The sequence below is a fragment of the Gnatocerus cornutus genome, chromosome 9 (genome assembly GCF_029298725.1).
Source record: "Gnatocerus cornutus isolate USDA-ARS CGAHR chromosome 9, icGnaCorn1.1, whole genome shotgun sequence".
In the NCBI taxonomy this organism is placed as follows: domain Eukaryota; kingdom Metazoa; phylum Arthropoda; class Insecta; order Coleoptera; family Tenebrionidae; genus Gnatocerus; species Gnatocerus cornutus.
In genome coordinates, this window is record NC_142241.1 from 15490505 (window position 1) to 15510720 (window position 20216).

At 38.3% G+C, this 20216-nt stretch overlaps 4 protein-coding genes and 1 long non-coding RNA gene across 9 annotated transcripts; all 5 read left to right on the top strand.

Annotated features, from left to right (window-relative positions):
- Positions 1-2356: 2356 nt before the first annotated feature.
- LOC148169241 (uncharacterized) lies at positions 2357-3646 on the top strand. The gene is made up of 2 exons (XR_015770824.1): positions 2357-2609; positions 3563-3646. It is a non-coding gene; the product is annotated as an uncharacterized LOC148169241 (long non-coding RNA).
- LOC148169242 (uncharacterized) lies at positions 3378-6017 on the top strand. 2 transcript variants are annotated; one of them, XM_088046515.1, is made up of 4 exons: positions 3378-3747; positions 3802-4032; positions 4081-4429; positions 5879-6017. In XM_088046515.1, the coding sequence occupies exons 2-3, from the start codon at positions 4018-4020 to the stop codon at positions 4384-4386; spliced, it is 321 nt and encodes a 106-aa protein (XP_087902641.1). In that variant the 5' UTR covers positions 3378-3747; positions 3802-4017; the 3' UTR covers positions 4387-4429; positions 5879-6017. The 2 variants fall into 2 exon arrangements, with proteins under 2 accessions (XP_087902641.1, XP_087902640.1); XM_088046514.1 differs by lacking the exon at positions 5879-6017 and having other exon boundaries at positions 3378-4032; positions 4081-5064.
- A 217-nt stretch (positions 6018-6234) lies between these two features.
- On the top strand, positions 6235-14626 carry LOC148169243 (uncharacterized). 2 transcript variants are annotated; one of them, XR_015770822.1, is made up of 4 exons: positions 6235-6347; positions 6396-6744; positions 14417-14497; positions 14614-14626. XR_015770822.1 is itself a non-coding variant. In XM_088046510.1 (3 exons), exons 1-2 carry the CDS (start codon positions 6333-6335, stop codon positions 6699-6701), a joined length of 321 nt encoding a protein of 106 aa, XP_087902636.1. In that variant the 5' UTR covers positions 6235-6332; the 3' UTR covers positions 6702-6744; positions 14417-14556. The 2 variants fall into 2 exon arrangements, 1 of the variants encoding a protein (XP_087902636.1); XM_088046510.1 differs by lacking the exon at positions 14614-14626 and having other exon boundaries at positions 14417-14556.
- Positions 14627-14773: 147 nt separating this feature from the next.
- LOC148169244 (uncharacterized) lies at positions 14774-16870 on the top strand. Its single transcript, XM_088046511.1, has 3 exons — positions 14774-14886; positions 14935-15283; positions 16732-16870. The coding sequence occupies exons 1-2, from the start codon at positions 14872-14874 to the stop codon at positions 15238-15240; spliced, it is 321 nt and encodes a 106-aa protein (XP_087902637.1). The 5' UTR covers positions 14774-14871; the 3' UTR covers positions 15241-15283; positions 16732-16870.
- A 222-nt stretch (positions 16871-17092) lies between these two features.
- On the top strand, positions 17093-20163 carry LOC148169245 (uncharacterized). 3 transcript variants are annotated; one of them, XR_015770821.1, is made up of 4 exons: positions 17093-17200; positions 17249-17601; positions 19953-20033; positions 20151-20163. XR_015770821.1 is itself a non-coding variant. In XM_088046508.1 (3 exons), exons 1-2 carry the CDS (start codon positions 17186-17188, stop codon positions 17552-17554), a joined length of 321 nt encoding a protein of 106 aa, XP_087902634.1. In that variant the 5' UTR covers positions 17093-17185; the 3' UTR covers positions 17555-17601; positions 19953-20093. The 3 variants fall into 3 exon arrangements, 2 of the variants coding, with proteins under 2 accessions (XP_087902634.1, XP_087902635.1); XM_088046508.1 differs by lacking the exon at positions 20151-20163 and having other exon boundaries at positions 19953-20093; XM_088046509.1 differs by lacking the exons at positions 19953-20033; positions 20151-20163 and having other exon boundaries at positions 17249-18231.
- Positions 20164-20216: the final 53 nt, after the last annotated feature.

Here is a 20216-nt window from a genome sequence, read left to right on the forward strand (position 1 = left end):
ATAGATTTCGAGCTCCTCTTTCGAATGATATATAATACAAAGGTATTAAACGTCGTTTTTACATTAAAAATAGTGATGGAAAATCACCCCAAAATGACCACTTCCAAACAGTTTTTGGTCAATGCTTTCTTTATTTCGTAGGTAAACTTAATAAATTTTGACTCATTTTACGCAGAATCTCACGCTGAATCCAAATCTGGAATTTAAATTCAGATCTGACAACAAATAACTGAGTTATGGCCGTTTGAATTTTTGGGTTGTCGCCAGATGGCCAAATTTTTGAAGGTTCCAAACAATTCATGCTCGATATCTCGAAAACTATTTCAGATATTGGAATGCGGTTTGCGGCATCGTTTTTCTCGCGATTTTTTACATAAGAAATCGTTTTTAGATTTTCCAAAAGTCGAAATTTGCAAATTTTCGCAAAAATTCATGACTAAAACTATGGCCAAACTTCTCATATCGATATCTCGCTTATTTTTTAGAGTAAACTCGAGTTATTATACATCAGTGAACGCAGAATTTTACGCAGATTCCAAATCTCGGATTTAAATTCAGATCCGACAACAAATAACTGAGTTATGGCCGATCAAAGTTTCGGATAGTTGATTTTCATTTTTTCTCATTTTTCCCAATTTTCAAAGTTAAATATCTCGGAAACTATTAGAGATATTGAGATGCGGTTTGCGCCATCGTTTTTCTCGGCTCATTTTACGTTAGAAAAAGTGCTTAAAAGCCCAAAATTCGATAGTCGATTTTTCGCGAAAAAAAATTGCGACTCAAACGATGAAAATTTTTATTTTTTTTTATTTTTGGGCATAACTCCTAAACCGTTTGTTTGATCGATCTCAAATTGGGCCAGTAGATAGATTTTGAGCTCCTCTTTCGACTGATATATAATTCAATGCTATTAAACGTCATTTTCATTTTGAAAACATTGATTGAAAATCACCCCAAAATGACCACTTTCAAACAGTTTTTGGTCAATGCTTTCTTTATTTCGTAGGTAAACTCAATAAATTTTGACTCATTTTACGCACAATCTCACGCTGAATCCAAATCTGGAATTTAAATTCAGATCCGACAACAAATAACTGAGTTATGGCCGTTTGAATTTTTGGGTTGTCGCCAGATGGCCAAATTTTTGAAGGTTCCAAACAATTCATGCTCGATATCTCGAAAACTATTTCAGATATTGGAATGCGGTTTGCGGCATCGTTTTTCTCGCGATTTTTTACATAAGAAATCGTTTTTAGATTTTCCAAAAGTCGAAATTTGCAAATTTTCGGAAAAATTCATGACTAAAACTATGGCCAAATTTCTCATATCGATATCTCGCTTATTTTTTAGAGTAAACTCGAGTTATTATACATCAGTGAACGCAGAATTTTACGCAGATTCCAAATCTGGGATTTAAATTCAGATCCGACAACAAATAACTGAGTTATGGCCGATCAAAGTTTCGGATAGTTGATTTTCATTTTTTCTCATTTTTCCCAATTTTCAAAGTTAAATATCTCGGAAACTATTAGAGATATTGAGATGCGGTTTGCGCCATCGTTTTTCTCGGCTCATTTTACGTTAGAAAAAGTGCTTAAAAGCCCAAAATTCGATGGTCGATTTTTCGCGAAAAAAAATTGCGACTCAAACGATGAAAATTTTTATTTTTTTTTATTTTTGGGCATAACTCCTAAACCGTTTGTTTGATCGATCTCAAATTGGGCCAGTAGATAGATTTTGAGCTCCTCTTTCGACTGATATATAATTCAATGCTATTAAACGTCATTTTCATTTTGAAAACATTGATTGAAAATCACCCCAAAATGACCACTTCCAAACAGTTTTTGGTCAATGCTTTCTTTATTTCGTAGGTAAACTCAATAAATTTTGACTCATTTTACGCACAATCTCACGCTGAATCCAAATCTGGAATTTAAATTCAGATCCGACAACAAATAACTGAGTTATGGCCGTTTGAATTTTTGGGTTGTCGCCAGATGGCCAAATTTTTGAAGGTTCCAAACAATTCATGCTCGATATCTCGAAAACTATTTCAGATATTGGAATGCGGTTTGCGGCATCGTTTTTCTCGCGATTTTTTACATAAGAAATCGTTTTTAGATTTTCCAAAAGTCGAAATTTGCAAATTTTCGCAAAAATTCATGACTAAAACTATGGCCAAACTTCTCATATCGATATCTCGCTTATTTTTTAGAGTAAACTTGAGTTATTATACATCAGTGAACGCAGAATTTTACGCAGATTGCAAATTTGGGATTTAAATTTAGTGTCTTTATGATGTCATGGCTTTTGTAGTATCAGAGGAAGATTAACACCTAAAACTATTTGGTTTGTTTTAGTCGGAAAATGAAATGAGCACTGAAATGTCCGACAAGCTGGCTGCGGTTACATCAGCATATAAAAACAACAATGATCTACAAGAATTGAAGAAGTCGTTAAATGAGATATTTTTGAGGAAGCGCCACTTGCGAAGGACTAACCTTGGCTCTTGGCTCTTGGATCAGTTGGAATTAGAGCAATAATCAATTACCATTAATTAAGAATGGATAGTTTCGTCCATTTCAGATTGTTTCCCTCGTCTTTTTTAGGTAAGCCAACAAACATGTTCCTAATGAAACTTTTTCACACTTTTTGCAAGAAGGAGGGAGAGTGTCGAGTTTGTGTTTTTTTATTTTATTAATACTCCTTTAGTTTAATTTGAGGGTATTGTTTTTTATCATTCTTCCTTATTCCTGCAAATGGTTTTGATTCAAAAATTGTAAGTTTTAAAAACAAAAGTTTAGCCCTCTGGTGAGAGGAGGCGTGAACTATCAAGTTCGGCGTTATTCCGCTAGGTGGCTTTTATGGAAAAACTTCTCTCACTTTTCGGTGTAAATAAATACAATAAACTACTTAACTTGTTAATTTTAACCTCAGAAAAACGAATCTGAACTTTGATTTAAGATTTACGACTTTGTTAATATTTTATTTAATATTATTTATGGACTAAAGACTGTTGACGCATGTCCTAGCTTCTATGCTTCGTTGACAGATTGCTTGACGCGGGAAATTGAATTTTAAAATTTTTAATTTGCATTTTCTCAAAAAATCTTGCAGATAGCGAGGAACGGAGACCAAAAATGGATGTGGAAATGTTAAATTATGCCATGTGCATAGTTTCGTGTCGATCTGCGAACTTTCGCGTTTTTCGCCAAAAAAAGTTCAAAGACTAAACATCATGGATTTTTGGCGATTTCGACAAAAAATAAAATCTCTTTGAAACCGACTTTTTCCATCAATTTGGACCTCAGGAACAAGAATCCGTCAAAGATTTTTCGATCCGACGCTCCGTTAATGTTTTATTAATTTTTCAAACTTTTATTTGGTTTGCAGTTTTTCGATGAAAATTAAAGCAAGAAAATACTCTTTTTATTAATTTTGTCCTCAGGAGTAAGAATCTAAAGTCTGATTTAACATTCACGACTTGGTTACGATTCTATTAATTATTAAAAATTATTGTGTCTCTATCTTAACGTATGTCTTAACTTGACTATTTTGACAGCACACATTGAGGTTATGTTCATGATTTAACAAGAAACTACCAGAATTCTTTACTGTTTACTTTCTCGTTCTTCTGGGCATGGTAGCAAAGAAATTACACAAGTTAAGAAGTTCATTTGAAGCTATTTAGAGTTGGAGTTGATTTGCAACAAATTGATGGGTCTTTATTGAAATTTTTAAACGCAGGTAAGCTGAAAACTGTTTGAATTCCAGCCTTGAAATGTTTCGTGGTATTTCCAGGTTCCAACTTCATTACCAGAGTTTATTATTAAAGAGACTGAATCGATGGATGATACCCATAGCCTAAGATGTCGAAAAGGCGGTTGTCATCGCTCAACGCTGAAGGACTCTGCAAGTTATTGCACAGAATTGAAGAAACCACCCATTCAATGCTCCCAGAGTAAAGTGAATTGATCCAGGAGCATAACATCAGGAAAAAGGTGCTGCTTTACTGCAATGTGGATGAAAAAGGTTAAATTTAAACATGTTTTAAGTCAAAGTCAAATGTTCTTTTTCCAGTGGTCGAAGATGTCGTTCAGTGACTGGGAAATATTCAGAGTGTTGCTGATTTCATTGCGGGAGCACGAAGTTTGCAACGTTTCCAAACCTGACGAGTCTACGAGCAGAAAACGAGTGTTTCTCCAGAGAAGGCCCAAAGGAACTCAACTAACGGAAACAGCATCATCGAGATGCAGTTGTCAAGAAAGAAAATACTACAAAGGCTCTGAAGGTCATCTGGTGTCTTGTGAGATATTTTGTGAAGTCAAGGAAACATCAGGGAACGGAAGTTTATGGAGAATTTTTATTGGTTTTTTGAAATCGTGAGATCTGGAGTTCTGGATGCATCGCTGCTTGTTGAGGGCGGATGGTAGGTTTGTTTGTTTTCTTTTCTCTCCATTCATGGTCTTTGGCAAACTTGCCCAAGACGTTAACTGTTTCCAATAAACATCCCTAGGGGCTGTTACGAAGTTTAGACGAGCGCATTGATGGTCACGTCCTCTAGTACAGTAAAATTCGTAATTTTGGTAGTTTTAGTGCTACAGCTATGAAATTTGGGGGAGTTACTATTTTTGCGTCGCAATGACACAGATTTTAGAAATTTTAATTTTTGAGACAAGTGAAAGTTTCCACGTCCTTGACTGAAATTCGTAATTTGGATAATTTTAGTGCAACAGTTATGAAATTTGGGAAAGTTACTTTTTTTGATTCGTATATTGACTCTATTAAATTTTAAAATTGTAGAGCCAAAAACACAGATTTAAAAATGCTTATTTTTGAGACCAATCAAAAATTGCAGACACCTTATAAAAAGTAGGCGCTCATTGCCATCAGTCAACCCCTCGTGTGTAAATTTTCCAAATTTCTTTCTTGTAAATCTGACTTTAAATTCTTTAGATAGAAAATTGAAGAAAAACTGAATTTAGCAAGTTTTGAGGTTAACTCGTTGTGTACATATCAACATCAGGAGAATAATGAAAAATTTAAATAAAAATTTGTGACCTTTGTGCTTATCTGCAACCTAAACTAAACGTAGACTTTTCATTTCCAACTCTAACTCTACCAATTTCAAATTTCAAAAGTCCCGCGCTAGAGTTTGACAGACGGCAGCTGTCGTCAGTTCGGTAGATGTCATTTGTTGTAAGTGGCCGGCTCTCCAATTTCGCGTAAAAACACAAGTTTTTAGTGTTCCCACGTGAAATTTTGTGTTCTGAAACATTCATGGAAGTGTTTCAAGTGTTTTAGTCGCGGTCACCAGCCAAAACCGTGTAAATTAAGGTAAATTTTACGATTTTTCCAACAAAGCCAAGAACGGAGAGTTCTGTTGTAGAGCCAGATGGTTTATCCAGTTTCTTGTGGAAATATTCAAAGATTATTGGGGGTAAATCAATTCTTTATTAGGGAGAAGGTTAAGAGAAAATTAAATGTTGCGATTTTGGAGGTTAAGTCGTTGGTGATGTTGGTTGTATCAATATGATGAAGAAACTATAGAACATTTTTTTCCAAAAGAAGGATTTTGAGTTGATTGTGATTTAATTCGTAATTTTGGTAATTTTAGTGCAACAGTTATGAAATTTGGGAAAGTTACTTTTTTTGATTCGTATATTGACTCTATTAAATTTCAAAATTGTAGAGCCAAAAACACAGATCTTAGAAATGCTTGCTTAATTTTGATTGGTTGAACGGTTGGTGCAAACTGGCATCAACCTAAGAAAGAAAAGTTACTAACTTACCACAAAATTACTAAGGTGTATAATTGGTTGCCTATATGCTGCATGTTGAAGCGAAATAATTCTTACTAATTAAGACTTATTTTCAGAGCACAACAAATTCTTTACTTTCTCGTTCTTCTGGGAATGGTCCAAAGAGATCACACAAGTTAAGAAGTTCATTTGAAGGTATTTAGTCTTGGATTTGATTTGCAACAAATTTCCGGGTCTTTATAGAAATTTTTAAAGGCAGGTAAGCTGAAAATTGTTTGAATCCCAGCTTTATAATGTTTTGTGGTATTTCAGGTTCCAACTTCATTACCAGAGTTTATTATTAAGAGACTGAGTATATAGATGATGGTCTTCTCATGACTACACACATCTTGCAGCATCTTGATGGTACCACCCATAGCCTAAGATGTCGGAAAGGCGGTTGTCGTCGCTCAACGTTGAAGGACTCTGCAACTTATTGCACAGAATTGAAGAAACCACTCATTCAGCTCCCAGAGTACAGTGAAGTGATCCAGGAGCATAACATCACGAAAAAGGTGTTGCTTTACTGCAATGTGGATGAAAAAGGTTAAATTTAAACACGTTTTAAGTCAAAGTCAAATGTTCTTTTTCCAGTGGTCGAAGATGTCGTTCAGTGACTGGGAAATATTCAGAGTGTTGCTGATTTCATTGCGGGAGCACGAAGTTTGCAACGTTTCCAAACCTGACGAGTCTACGAGCAGAAAACGAGTGTTTCTCCAGAGAAGGCCCAAAGGAACTCAACCAACGGAAACAGCATCATCGAGATGCAGTTGTCAAGAAAGAAAATACTACAAAGGCTCTGAAGGTCATCTGGTGTCTTGTGAGATATTTTGTGAAGTCAAGGAAACATCAGGGAACGGAAGTTTATGGAGAATTTTTATTGGTTTTTTGAAATCGTGAGATCTGGAGTTCTGGATGCATCGCTGCTTGTTGAGGACGGATGGTAGGTTTGTTTGTTTTCTTTTCTCTCCATTCATGGTCTTTGGCAAACTTGCCCAAGACGTTAACTGTTTCCAATAAACATCCCTAGGGGCTGTTACGAAGTTTAGACGAGCGCATTGATGGTCACGTCCTCTAGTACAGTAAAATTCGTAATTTTGGTAGTTTTAGTGCTACAGCTATGAAATTTAGGGGAGTTACTATTTTTGCGTCGCAATGACACAGATTTTAGAAATTTTAATTTTTGAGACAAGTGAAAGTTTCCACGTCCTTGACTGAAATTCGTAATTTGGATAATTTTAGTGCAACAGTTATGAAATTTGGGAAAGTTACTTTTTTTGATTCGTATATTGACTCTATTAAATTTCAAAATTGTAGAGCCAAAAACACAGATTTTAGAAATGCTTATTTTTGAGACCAATTAAAAATTGCAGACATCTTATAAAAAAGTAAGCGCTCATTGCTGTCAGTCTACCCTCGTGTGTAAATTTTTCAAATTTCTTTCGTGTAAATCTGACTTTAAATTCTTTGAGAGAAAATTGAAGAAAAACTGAATTTAGCAAGTTTTGAGGTTGACTCGTTGTGTACATATCAACATCAGGAGAATAATGAAAGATTTAAATAAAAATTTGTGACCTTTGTGCTTATCTGCAACCTAAACTAAACGTAGACTTTTCATTTCCAACTCCAACTCTACCAATTTCAAATTTCAAAAGTCCCGCGCTAGAGTTTGACAGACGGCAGCTGTCGAAAGTTCGGTAGATGTCATTTGTTGTAAGTGGCCGGCTCTCCAATTTCGCGTAAAAACACAAGTTTTTAGTGTTCCCACGTGAAATTTTGTGTTCTGAAACATTCATGGAAGTGTTTCAAGTGTTTTAGTCGTGGTCACCAGCCAAAACCGTGTAAATTAAGGTAAATTTTACGATTTTTCCAACAAAGCCAAGAACGGGGACTTCTGTTGTAGAGCCAGATGGTTCATCCAGTTTCTTGTGGAAACATTCAAAGATTATTGGGGGTAAATCAATTCTTTATTAGGGAGAAGGTTAAGAGAAAATTAAATGTTGCGATTTTTGAGGTTAAGTCGTTGGTGATGTTGGTTGTATCAGCGGCTCTATATGATGAAGAAACTATAGAACATTTTTTTCCAAAAGAAGCATTTTGAGTTGATTTTGATTTAATTCGTAATTTTGGTAATTTTAGTGCAACAGTTATGAAATTTGGGAAAGTTACTTTTTTTGATTCGTATATTGACTCTATTAAATTTCAAAATTGTAGAGCCAAAAACACAGATTTTAAAAATGCTTATTTTAGAGACCAATCAAAAATTGCAGACACATTATAAAAAAGTAAGCGTTCATTGCTATCAGTCTACCTTCCTGTGTAAATATTCGAAATTTCTTTCGTGTAAATCAGACTTTAAATTCTTTAGAGAGAAAATTGATGAAAAACTGAATTTAGCAAGTTTTGAGGTTAACTGGTTGTGTACATATCAACATCAGGAGAATAACGAAAGATTTAAATTAAAATTTGTGACCTTTGTGCTTATCTGCAACCTAAACTAAACGTAGACTTTTTCATTTCCAACTCAAACTCTACCAATTTCAAATTTCAAAAGTCCCGCGCTAGAGTTTGACAGACGGCAGCTGTCGTCAGTTCGGTAGATGTCATTTGTTGTAAGTGGCCGGCTCTCCAATTTCGCGTAAAAACACAAGTTTTTAGTGTTCCCACGTGAAATTTTGTGTTCTGAATCATTCATGGAAGTGTTTCAAGTGTTTTCGTCGTGGTCACCATCCAAAACAGTGTAAATTAAGGTAAATTTCACTATTTTTCCAACAGAATCGGGTTGGTCCATTTTAACCAAGAAAGGGGAGTTCTGTTTTAGCTTTTGGCTTTTCGAGTTTCTTTTGGAAATATTCGATTATTGGGGGTAAATCAATTATTTATTAGGGAGAAGGTTAAGAGAAAATTGAATGTTGCAATTTTTGAGGTTTTAGAAATGCTTATTTTTGAGACCAATCAAAAATTGCAGACACCTTATAAAAAGTAGGCGCTCATTGCCATCAGTCAACCCCTCGTGTGTAAATTTTCCAAATTTCTTTCTTGTAAATCTGACTTTAAATTCTTTAGATAGAAAATTGAAGAAAAACTGAATTTAGCAAGTTTTGAGGTTAACTCGTTGTGTACATATCAACATCAGGAGAATAATGAAAAATTTAAATAAAAATTTGTGACCTTTGTGCTTATCTGCAACCTAAACTAAACGTAGACTTTTCATTTCCAACTCCAACTCTACCAATTTCAAATTTCAAAAGTCCCGCGCTAGAGTTTGACAGACGGCAGCTGTCGTCAGTTCGGTAGATGTCATTTGTTGTAAGTGGCCGGCTCTCCAATTTCGCGTAAAAACACAAGTTTTTAGTGTTCCCACGTGAAATTTTGTGTTCTGAAACATTCATGGAAGTGTTTCAAGTGTTTTAGTCGTGGTCACCAGCCAAAACCGTGTAAATTAAGGTAAATTTTACGATTTTTCCAACAAAGCCAAGAACGGAGAGTTCTGTTGTAAAGCCAGATGGTTTTTTCAGTTTCTTGCGGAAATATTCAAAGATTATTGGGGGTAAATCAATTCTTTATTAGGGAGAAGGTTAAGAGAAAATTAAATGTTGCGATTTTTGAGGTTAAGTCGTTGGTGATGTTGGTTGTATCAGCGGCTCAATATGATGAAGAAACTATAGAACATTTTTTTCCAAAAGAAGGATTTTGAGTTGATTTTGATTTAATTCGTAATTTTGGTAATTTTAGTGCAACAGTTATGAAATTTGGGAAAGTTACTTTTTTTGATTCGTATATTGACTCTATTAAATTTCAAAATTGTAGAGCCAAAAACACAGATTTTAGAAATGCTTGCTTAATTTTGATTGGTTGAACGGTTGGTGCAAACTTGCATCAACCTAAGAAAGAAAAGTTACTAACTTACCACAAAATTACTAAGGTGTATAATTGGTTGCCTATATGCTGCATGTTGAAGCGAAATAATTCTTACTAATTAAGACTTGTGGCAGCACCGTCTCGCTGCCAACGAGAAGACAAGAAGTTACCAAACTAGTCGAAGGACACGATCGGCTTTGGTGGTGTTAAAATCAACCCCAGTTTTTTTGCCGTCCTTTTTCAGAGATACAGCACGTGGTAATCTCGTGGCGTGATACTTGTTTGCCTGCATCTTGTTTTGTTTTAGTATTAAATAATTGTTTTAATTTAGCGAGTTTTATTCCTCACGCGACATAACCCGCTAAATTGGTGACCCCGATAACTCTCGCGCGGATCTACAGAAGTACGATTTTTCTTTTTCGGTGTTTACTAACAAAAGCCACGCCACATCCGCCATGGCGACCGGAAGCGGCCCAGAAGACCGACCCAACGAGGAGCAAATCGAGGTTGAAGAGCTGAAAAATGTTCACATTCCGCCGTTCTGGCGAGTGAACCCCGAGATGTGGTTTGCCCAAATTGATGCACAATTCAGAGTTAATAAGATAACGAGCGACACAACTAAATATTACGCCCTGGTCGCCCGCCTAGAGAGCGATGTCCTCCAGTCCGTCGCTGACCTCGTCCGGAAACCGCCAAATACGGAAAAATACCAAGCCCTGAAGACAAGAATCATTTATTGTTTCAGAGACTCGGATGATAAACAGCTGCATCGGCTGTTAACTGAGATGGACCTCGGCGACAAGAAGCCGTCGCAACTACTTTTGGAAATGCGTGCAGCCGCAGGAGAGCGTTTGAGCGATGAGGTGCTCAAAAGCCTATGGCTTCATCGGTTGCCCCAGACGGTCCAAGCCATCTTATCAACCAACGCGACGCTAAACCTGGAGGAAATAGCCACAATGGCCGACAAAATTTTAGAAGTTTCCCCACGCGCTAGCATTTGCGCCATTAGCCCATCCAAACCCAAGGAGGTTACAATCGGGCAGGCAATTGCAGATGCCTTGACGCCATTACTGCAACAGGTCAAAGAACTGACCACCACAGTGGAAGAATTGAAACGTTCCCGCCATCACCACAATGGCCGACGCAACGGCGAACAGAGGTGGCGCTCCAAGTCGCGCAATCGCGAAAAATCGGCAACACGCAGCGCTCACTCCGCCGAGTACTGCTATTACCACCAGCGTTTCGGCGCACGCGCGCGCAAATGCGAGCCCCCATGTGCCTACGCGGGGAATTCAAAAAACGAGTAGGAAGTGCCGGCGTCGCGGCACTGGTATCCCTCAACCCCCACACCACGAGACTTTTTGTGCGAGACAGAGACACCCAGGTGTGGTTTCTCGTCGACACCGGGTCAGAAGTGTGTGTGTTTCCGCGAAAATTAGTGCCCGGTAACCACAAACTCCATGGACAGCAACTTTACGCCGCCAACAACTCAACCATTAAGACTTTCGGACGGGTGAAGTTAAATTTAGATTTAGGACTTAAAAAAACTTTTCAGTGGCAGTTTATCGTGGCTGACGTCGCCAAACCCATCATTGGGGCAGACTTTTTGGAACATTTTAACCTAGTAGTAGATGTGCGCGGCAAAACTCTTAAAGACAATGCAACAAACATTTGCAGCCACGCCAAACGCATGGGCGTGAATGTATTTGCAATCCAGAAAAGTCCACCAAATATGATAACTAAAGTAGTTCGCAAATTGCAGGAACTAGCGCGCGCTACCAGAGCCTCAGCCCCCAAACATTCGGTAGTCCACCGAATTGTCACCACGCACGGACCGCCCACAAAATGCCGCCCCCGACGTCTCCCAACCGACAAACTGCAAGTGGCACGTACACTTTTCGAAGAGATGGTCAAAGAAGGCATCGCGAGACCCTCGAAGAGCGATTGGTCCTCGCCGCTTCACCTGGTGCCCAAGAAACAACCCGGCGAGTGGCGACCTTGCGGCGACTTCAGGGCTCTAAACGCTCGCACCGTGCCAGACCAATACCCAATCCCTCATCTCGAAGACTTTGCCCAGTCTCTCGCGGGTAAGTCGATCTTCTCGACACTGGACTTAATTCGTGCATATCACCAGATCCCGATTCACCCTGCGGACGTTCGAAAAACGGCAATCACAACACCCTTTGGAATGTTTGAATTTCCGAAGATGTGCTTCGGATTACGCAACGCAGCACAGACGTTTCAACGTTTTATGGACGAAGTTCTGCGAGGTCTCGACTTCTGCTACGTTTACATCGACGACGTACTCGTAGCGTCCACGTCAGAAGAGGAACACATTCAACACCTCGAACTTCTAATAAAACGATTCACCTCATACGGCATCGCCGTGAACGTCGAAAAATGCCAGATCGCGCAGCCCGAAGTCACCTTTTTGGGTTTTAAGGTTAACCAAAATGGCATTCAACCACCAAACGAGAAGGTCAACATTATAAGGGCAATCAAAGAACCCAGAACTATAAGAGAACTGCGGAGATTCCTGGGGATGGTGAACTTTTATAGACGGTGCATCCCAAAAGCCGCCAGCATCATGGCACCACTCACGGCGCTACTGAAGGGCCCCAAAACCAAAGAGAAGACCCCAGTTCCGTGGTCGGATGAAGCGAGACGAGCTTTCGGCGAGGTCAAAGAGGCACTCGCGACCACAACTGCTCTTGCCCATCCAGTATTAAACGCCCCTCTGGCTATCGTTGTCGACGCGTCCAACACAGCGATCGGGGGAGTTTTACAACAAAAAACAGACAACCAGTGGCAGCCATTAGCTTTTTTTTCACAAAAGCTAAACAGTACGCAAGAAAAGTATAGCGCTTACGACCGCGAGCTGCTGGCAATCTATGAAAGTGTGAAGAAATTTAGGCACCAGATTGAGGGCAGATCTTGCAGCATTCTAACAGATCACAAGCCAATAACTTTTGCGTTCCAGCAGAAGCTAGACAAATGCTCCCCACGTCAGTTTCGATACCTAGACTTCATCGGGCAGTTTACAACCGACCTGAGGCACATCCGGGGAACTGACAACGTCGTAGCTGACACACTCTCGCGCCTTGAAGCTATTAGTTGCCCACAACCCATCAGTTACGTCGAGATCAGCAGAGCCCAAGATACAGATCAAGAACTGCAAGATTTGCTAAAAAACCCCCAAAAAACCGAGTTAAGGCTTAAAAAACTACTCGCACCAGACTCAACGGCGCAAGTCTACTGCGATATCAAGAAATTGGTACGGCCATACATCCCTCGCCCCCTGAGAAAACGCATTTTCGATAGTTTACACCACATGGCCCATCCAGGCATCAGAGCGACAACCAAATTGGTGGCAGACCGCTATGTGTGGCCCAGTATGCATAACGATGTTCGCAAGTGGACTAGAACATGCATCTCTTGCCAAAAATCCAAAGTCGGTCAACACAACAGGAGTGCATTAAGCTCACTGCAGAGTCCGGAGAACAGATTTACAGACATAAACATAGATATTGTCGGACCTTTACCCGAGTCGGATGGCTATTCTTATTGTCTGACCATCATAGATAGATTCACTTGCTGGACTGAAGCCATCCCTCTGCGAGACATACGGGCAGAAACGGTCGCAGAGGCCCTGTATTCTAATTGGATCGCACGATTCGGCGCTCCCAGCAAAATCATCACAGATAGGGGCCGACAATTCGAATGCTCCTTGTTTATGGCGTTGGCACGAATCATGGGTAGCAAGGTGTGTCACACGACAGCGTACCATCCACAGTGTAATGGGAAAATCGAGAGGTGGCACCGAACCTTAAAAAACGCACTGAAAGCCCATACCAATCCACAGTGGACCAGAGTCCTACCAACAGTCCTCCTCGGACTGCGTTGCGTCGTGCGAGAAGACTCCAAGACGACGCCAGCAGAGATGGTTTACGGTCGTACTATTAGACTCCCTGGCGAATTTATCGAAAGTAATGCAACGCCTGAAATTTCACCGAACGAGTTCGTCACTCGACTTCGACGAGCCATGGACGCGGTGAAACCAATTCCGGATTCGAGCCACACCAAACGCAAAACATTTGTCAACCCTCACATGGATAAGACCACTCATGTTTTTATTCGCAACGACGCTGTTCGTCGACCCCTGCAGAGCGCCTACGACGGACCGTATAGAGTGTTATCCAGGACAGACAAATACTTCACGGTGGAAGTCAACAATAAAGAACAAACAGTTTCCATAGATCGACTGAAACCGGCATTTTTACTGCATGAACCAGCCCTAACGGATCACAATTATGCAAAGAAGCCAGAAGAACGTCCACACCAAGCAACTTCAGAGCACAGTTACGCCAAACCTCCAAAAAAACGAGTGACTTTCAAGCTATAAAACCTGTCATTCGAATTTTAAACTTCTTCCCGCCTGCCACATAACCTATCTTCGCAGCTGTCATCGTGCATCGTGGCTGCGCCACTAGGGGGGGAGTATTGTGGCAGCACCGTCTCGCTGCCAACGAGAAGACAAGAAGTTACCAAACTAGTCGAAGGACACGATCGGCTTTGGTGGTGTTAAAATCAACCCCAGTTTTTTTGCCGTCCTTTTTCAGAGATACAGCACGTGGTAATCTCGTGGCGTGATACTTGTTTGCCTGCATCTTGTTTTGTTTTAGTATTAAATAATTGTTTTAATTTAGCGAGTTTTATTCCTCACGCGACATAACCCGCTAAAGACTTATTTTCAGAGCACAACAAATTCTTTACTTTCTCGTTCTTCTGGGAATGGTCCAAAGAAATCACACACAAGTTAAGAAGTTCATTTGAAGGTATTTAGTCTTGGATTTGATTTGCAACAAATTTCCGGGTCTTTATAGAAATTTTTAAAGGCGGTAAGCTGAAAATTGTTTGAATCCCAGCTTTATAATGTTTTGTGGTATTTCAGGTTCCAACTTCATTACCAGAGTTTATTATTAAGAGACTGAGTATATAGATGATGGTCTTCTCATGACTACACACATCTTGCAGCATCTTGATGGTACCACCCATAGCCTAAGATGTCGAAAAGGCGGTTGTCGTCGCTCAACGTTGAAGGACTCTGCAACTTATTGCACAGAATTGAAGAAACCACTCATTCAGCTCCCAGAGTACAGTGAAGTGATCCAGGAGCATAACATCACGAAAAAGGTGTTGCTTTACTGCAATGTGGATGAAAAAGGTTAAATTTAAACATGTTTTAAGTCAAAGTCAAATGTTCTTTTTCCAGTGGTCGAAGATGTCGTTCAGTGACTGGGAAATATTCAGAGTGTTGCTGATTTCATTGCGGGAGCACGAAGTTTGCAACGTTTCCAAACCTGACGAGTCTACGAGCAGAAAACGAGTGTTTCTCCAGAGAAGGCCCAAAGGAACTCAACCAACGGAAACAGCATCATCGAGATGCAGTTGTCAAGAAAGAAAATACTACAAAGGCTCTGAAGGTCATCTGGTGTCTTGTGAGATATTTTGTGAAGTCAAGGAAACATCAGGGAACGGAAGTTTATGGAGAATTTTAATTGGTTTTTTGAAATCGTGAGATCTGGAGTTCTGGATGCATCGCTGCTTGTTGAGGACGGATGGTAGGTTTGTTTGTTTTCTTTTCTCTCCATTCATGGTCTTTGGCAAACTTGCCCAAGACGTTAACTGTTTCCAATAAACATCCCTAGGGGCTGTTACGAAGTTTAGACGAGCGCATTGATGGTCACGTCCTCTAGTACAGTAAAATTCGTAATTTTGGTAGTTTTAGTGCTACAGCTATGAAATTTGGGGGAGTTACTATTTTTGCGTCGCAATGACACAGATTTTAGAAATTTTAATTTTTGAGACAAGTGAAAGTTTCCACGTCCTTGACTGAAATTCGTAATTTGGATAATTTTAGTGCAACAGTTATGAAATTTGGGAAAGTTACTTTTTTTGATTCGTATATTGACTCTATTAAATTTCAAAATTGTAGAGCCAAAAACACAGATTTAAAAATGCTTATTTTTGAGACCAATCAAAAATTGCAGACACCTTATAAAAAGTAGGCGCTCATTGCCATCAGTCAACCCCTCGTGTGTAAATTTTCCAAATTTCTTTCTTGTAAATCTGACTTTAAATTCTTTAGATAGAAAATTGAAGAAAAACTGAATTTAGCAAGTTTTGAGGTTAACTCGTTGTGTACATATCAACATCAGGAGAATAATGAAAAATTTATATAAAAATTTGTGACCTTTGTGCCTATCTGCAACCTAAACTAAACGTAGACTTTTCATTTCCAACTCTAACTCTACCAATTTCAAATTTCAAAAGTCCCGCGCTAGAGTTTGACAGACGGCAGCTGTCGTCAGTTCGGTAGATGTCATTTGTTGTAAGTGGCCGGCTCTCCAATTTCGCGTAAAAACACAAGTTTTTAGTGTTCCCACGTGAAATTTTGTGTTCTGAAACATTCATGGAAGTGTTTCAAGTGTTTTAGTCGTGGTCACCAGCCAAAACCTTGTAAATTAAGGTAAATTTTACGATTTTTCCAACAAAGCCAAGAACGGAGAGTTCTGTTGTAGAGCCAGATGGTTTTTTTCAGTTTTTTGCGGAAATATTCAAAGATTATTGGGGGTAAATCAATTCTTTATTAGGGAGAAGGTTAAGAGAAAATTAAATGTTGCGATTTTGGAGGTTAAGTCGTTGGTGATGTTGGTTGTATCAATATGATGAAGAAACTATAGAACATTTTTTTCCAAAAGAAGGATTTTGAGTTGATTGTGATTTTATTCGTAATTTTGGTAATTTTAGTGCAACAGTTATGAAATTTGGGAAAGTTACTTTTTTTGATTCGTATATTGACTATTAAATTTCAAAATTGTAGAGCCAAAAACACAGATCTTAGAAATGCTTGCTTAATTTTGATTGGTTGAACGGTTGGTGCAAACTGGCATCAACCTAAGAAAGAAAAGTTACTAACTTACCACAAAATTACTAAGGTGTATAATTGGTTGCCTATATGCTGCATGTTGAAGCGAAATAATTCTTACTAATTAAGACTTATTTTCAGAGCACAACAAATTCTTTACTTTCTCGTTCTTCTGGGAATGGTCCAAAGAAATCACACAAGTTAAGAAGTTCATTTGAAGGTATTTAGTCTTGGATTTGATTTGCAACAAATTTCCGGGTCTTTATAGAAATTTTTAAAGGCAGGTAAGCTGAAAATTGTTTGAATCCCAGCTTTATAATGTTTTGTGGTATTTCAGGTTCCAACTTCATTACCAGAGTTTATTATTAAGAGACTGAGTATATAGATGATGGTCTTCTCATGACTACACACATCTTGCAGCATCTTGATGGTACCACCCATAGCCTAAGATGTCGAAAAGGCGGTTGTCGTCGCTCAACGTTGAAGGACTCTGCAACTTATTGCACAGAATTGAAGAAACCACTCATTCAGCTCCTAGAGTACAGTGAAGTGATCCAGGAGCATAACATCACGAAAAAGGTGTTGCTTTACTGCAATGTGGATGAAAAAGGTTAAATTTAAACATGTTTTAAGTCAAAGTCAAATGTTCTTTTTCCAGTGGTCGAAGATGTCGTTCAGTGACTGGGAAATATTCAGAGTGTTGCTGATTTCATTGCGGGAGCACGAAGTTTGCAACGTTTCCAAACCTGACGAGTCTACGAGCAGAAAACGAGTGTTTCTCCAGAGAAGGCCCAAAGGAACTCAACCAACGGAAACAGCATCATCGAGATGCAGTTGTCAAGAAAGAAAATACTACAAAGGCTCTGAAGGTCATCTGGTGTCTTGTGAGATATTTTGTGAAGTCAAGGAAACATCAGGGAACGGAAGTTTATGGAGAATTTTTATTGGTTTTTTGAAATCGTGAGATCTGGAGTTCTGGATGCATCGCTGCTTGTTGAGGAAGGATGGAAGGTTTGTTTGTTTTCTTTTCTCTCCATTCATGGTCTTTGGCAAACTTGCCCAAGACGTTAACTGTTTCCAATAAACATCCCTAGGGGCTGTTACGAAGTTTAGACGAGCGCATTGATGGTCACGTCCTCTAGTACAGTAAAATTCGTAATTTTGGTAGTTTTAGTGCTACAGCTATGAAATTTGGGGGAGTTACTATTTTGCGTCTCAATGACACAGATTTTAGAAATTTTAATTTTTGAGACAAGTGAAAGTTTCCACGTCCTTGACTGAAATTCGTAATTTGGATAATTTTAGTGCAACAGTTATGAATTTTGGGAAAGTTACTTTTTTTGATTCGTATATTGACTCTATTAAATTTCAAAATTGTAGAGCCAAAAACGCAGATTTAAAAATGCTTATTTTTGAGACCAATCAAAAATTGCAGACACCTTATAAAAAGTAGGCGCTCATTGCCATCAGTCAACCCCTCGTGTGTAAATTTTCCAAATTTCTTTCGTGTAAATCTGACTTTAAATTCTTTAGATAGAAAATTGAAGAAAAACTGAATTTAGCAAGTTTTGAGGTTAACTCGTTGTGTACATATCAACATCAGGAGAATAATGAAAAATTTAAATAAAAATTTGTGACCTTTGTGCTTATCTGCAACCTAAACTAAACGTAGACTTTTCATTTCCAACTCCAACTCTACCAGTTTCAAATTTCAAAAGTCCCGCCCTAGAGTTTGACAGACGGCAGCTGTCGAAAGTTCGGTAGATGTCATTTGTTGTAAGTGGCCGGCTCTCCAATTTCGCGTAAAAACACAAGTTTTTAGTGTTCCCACGTGAAATTTTGTGTTCTGAAACATTCATGGAAGTGTTTCAAGTGTTTTAGTCGTGGTCACCAGCCAAAACCGTGTAAATTAAGGTAAATTTTACGATTTTTCCAACAAAGCCAAGAACGGAGAGTTCTGTTGCAGAGCCAGATGGTTTTTTCAGTTTCTTGCGGAAATATTCAAAGATTATTGGGGGTAAATCAATTCTTTATTAGGGAGAAGGTTAAGAGAAAATTAAATGTTGCGATTTTTGAGGTTAAGTCGTTGGTGATGTTGGTTGTATCAGCGGCTCAATATGATGAAGAAACTATAGAACATTTTTTTCCAAAAGAAGCATTTTGAGTTGATTTTGATTTAATTCGTAATTTTGGTAATTTTAGTGCAACAGTTATGAAATTTGGGAAAGTTACTTTTTTTGATTCGTATATTGACTCTATTAAATTTCAAAATTGTAGAGCCAAAAACACAGATTTTAAAAATGCTTATTTTAGAGACCAATCAAAAATTGCAGACACATTATAAAAAAGTAAGCGTTCATTGCTATCAGTCTACCTTCCTGTGTAAATATTCGAAATTTCTTTCGTGTAAATCAGACTTTAAATTCTTTAGAGAGAAAATTGATGAAAAACTGAATTTAGCAAGTTTTGAGGTTAACTGGTTGTGTACATATCAACATCAGGAGAATAACGAAAGATTTAAATTAAAATTTGTGACCTTTGTGCTTATCTGCAACCTAAACTAAACGTAGACTTTTTCATTTCCAACTCAAACTCTACCAATTTCAAATTTCAAAAGTCCCGCGCTAGAGTTTGACAGACGGCAGCTGTCGTCAGTTCGGTAGATGTCATTTGTTGTAAGTGGCCGGCTCTCCAATTTCGCGTAAAAACACAAGTTTTTAGTGTTCCCACGTGAAATTTTGTGTTCTGAAACATTCACGGAAGTGTTTCAAGTGTTTTAGTCGTGGTCACCAGCCAAAACCGTGTAAATTAAGGTAAATTTTACGATTTTTCCAACAAAGCCATGAACGGAGAGTTCTGTTGTAGAGCCAGATGGTTTTTTCAGTTTCTTGCGGAAATATTCAAAGATTATTGGGGGTAAATCAATTCTTTATTAGGGAGAAGGTTAAGAGAAAATTAAATGTTGCGATTTTTGAGGTTAAGTCGTTGGTGATGTTGGTTGTATCAGCGACTCAATATGATGAAGAAACTATAGAACATTTTTTTCCAAAAGAAGCATTTTGAGTTGATTTTGATTTAATTCGTAATTTTGGTAATTTTAGTGCAACAGTTATGAAATTTGGGAAAGTTACTTTTTTTGATTCGTATATTGACTCTATTAAATTTCAAAATTGTAGAGCCAAAAACACAGATTTTAGAAATGCTTGCTTAATTTTGATTGGTTGAACGGTTGGTGCAAACTGGCATCAACCTAAGAAAGAAAAGTTACTAACTTACCACAAAATTACTGAGGTGTATAATTGGTTGCCTATATGCTGCATGTTGAAGCGAAATAATTCTTACTAATTAAGACTTATTTTCAGAGCACAACAAATTCTTTACTTTCTCGTTCTTCTGGGAATGGTCCAAAGAAATCACACACAAGTTAAGAAGTTCATTTGAAGGTATTTAGTCTTGGATTTGATTTGCAACAAATTTCCGGGTCTTTATAGAAATTTTTAAAGGCAGGTAAGCTGAAAATTGTTTGAATCCCAGCTTTATAATGTTTTGTGGTATTTCAGGTTCCAACTTCATTACCAGAGTTTATTATTAAGAGACTGAGTATATAGATGATGGTCTTCTCATGA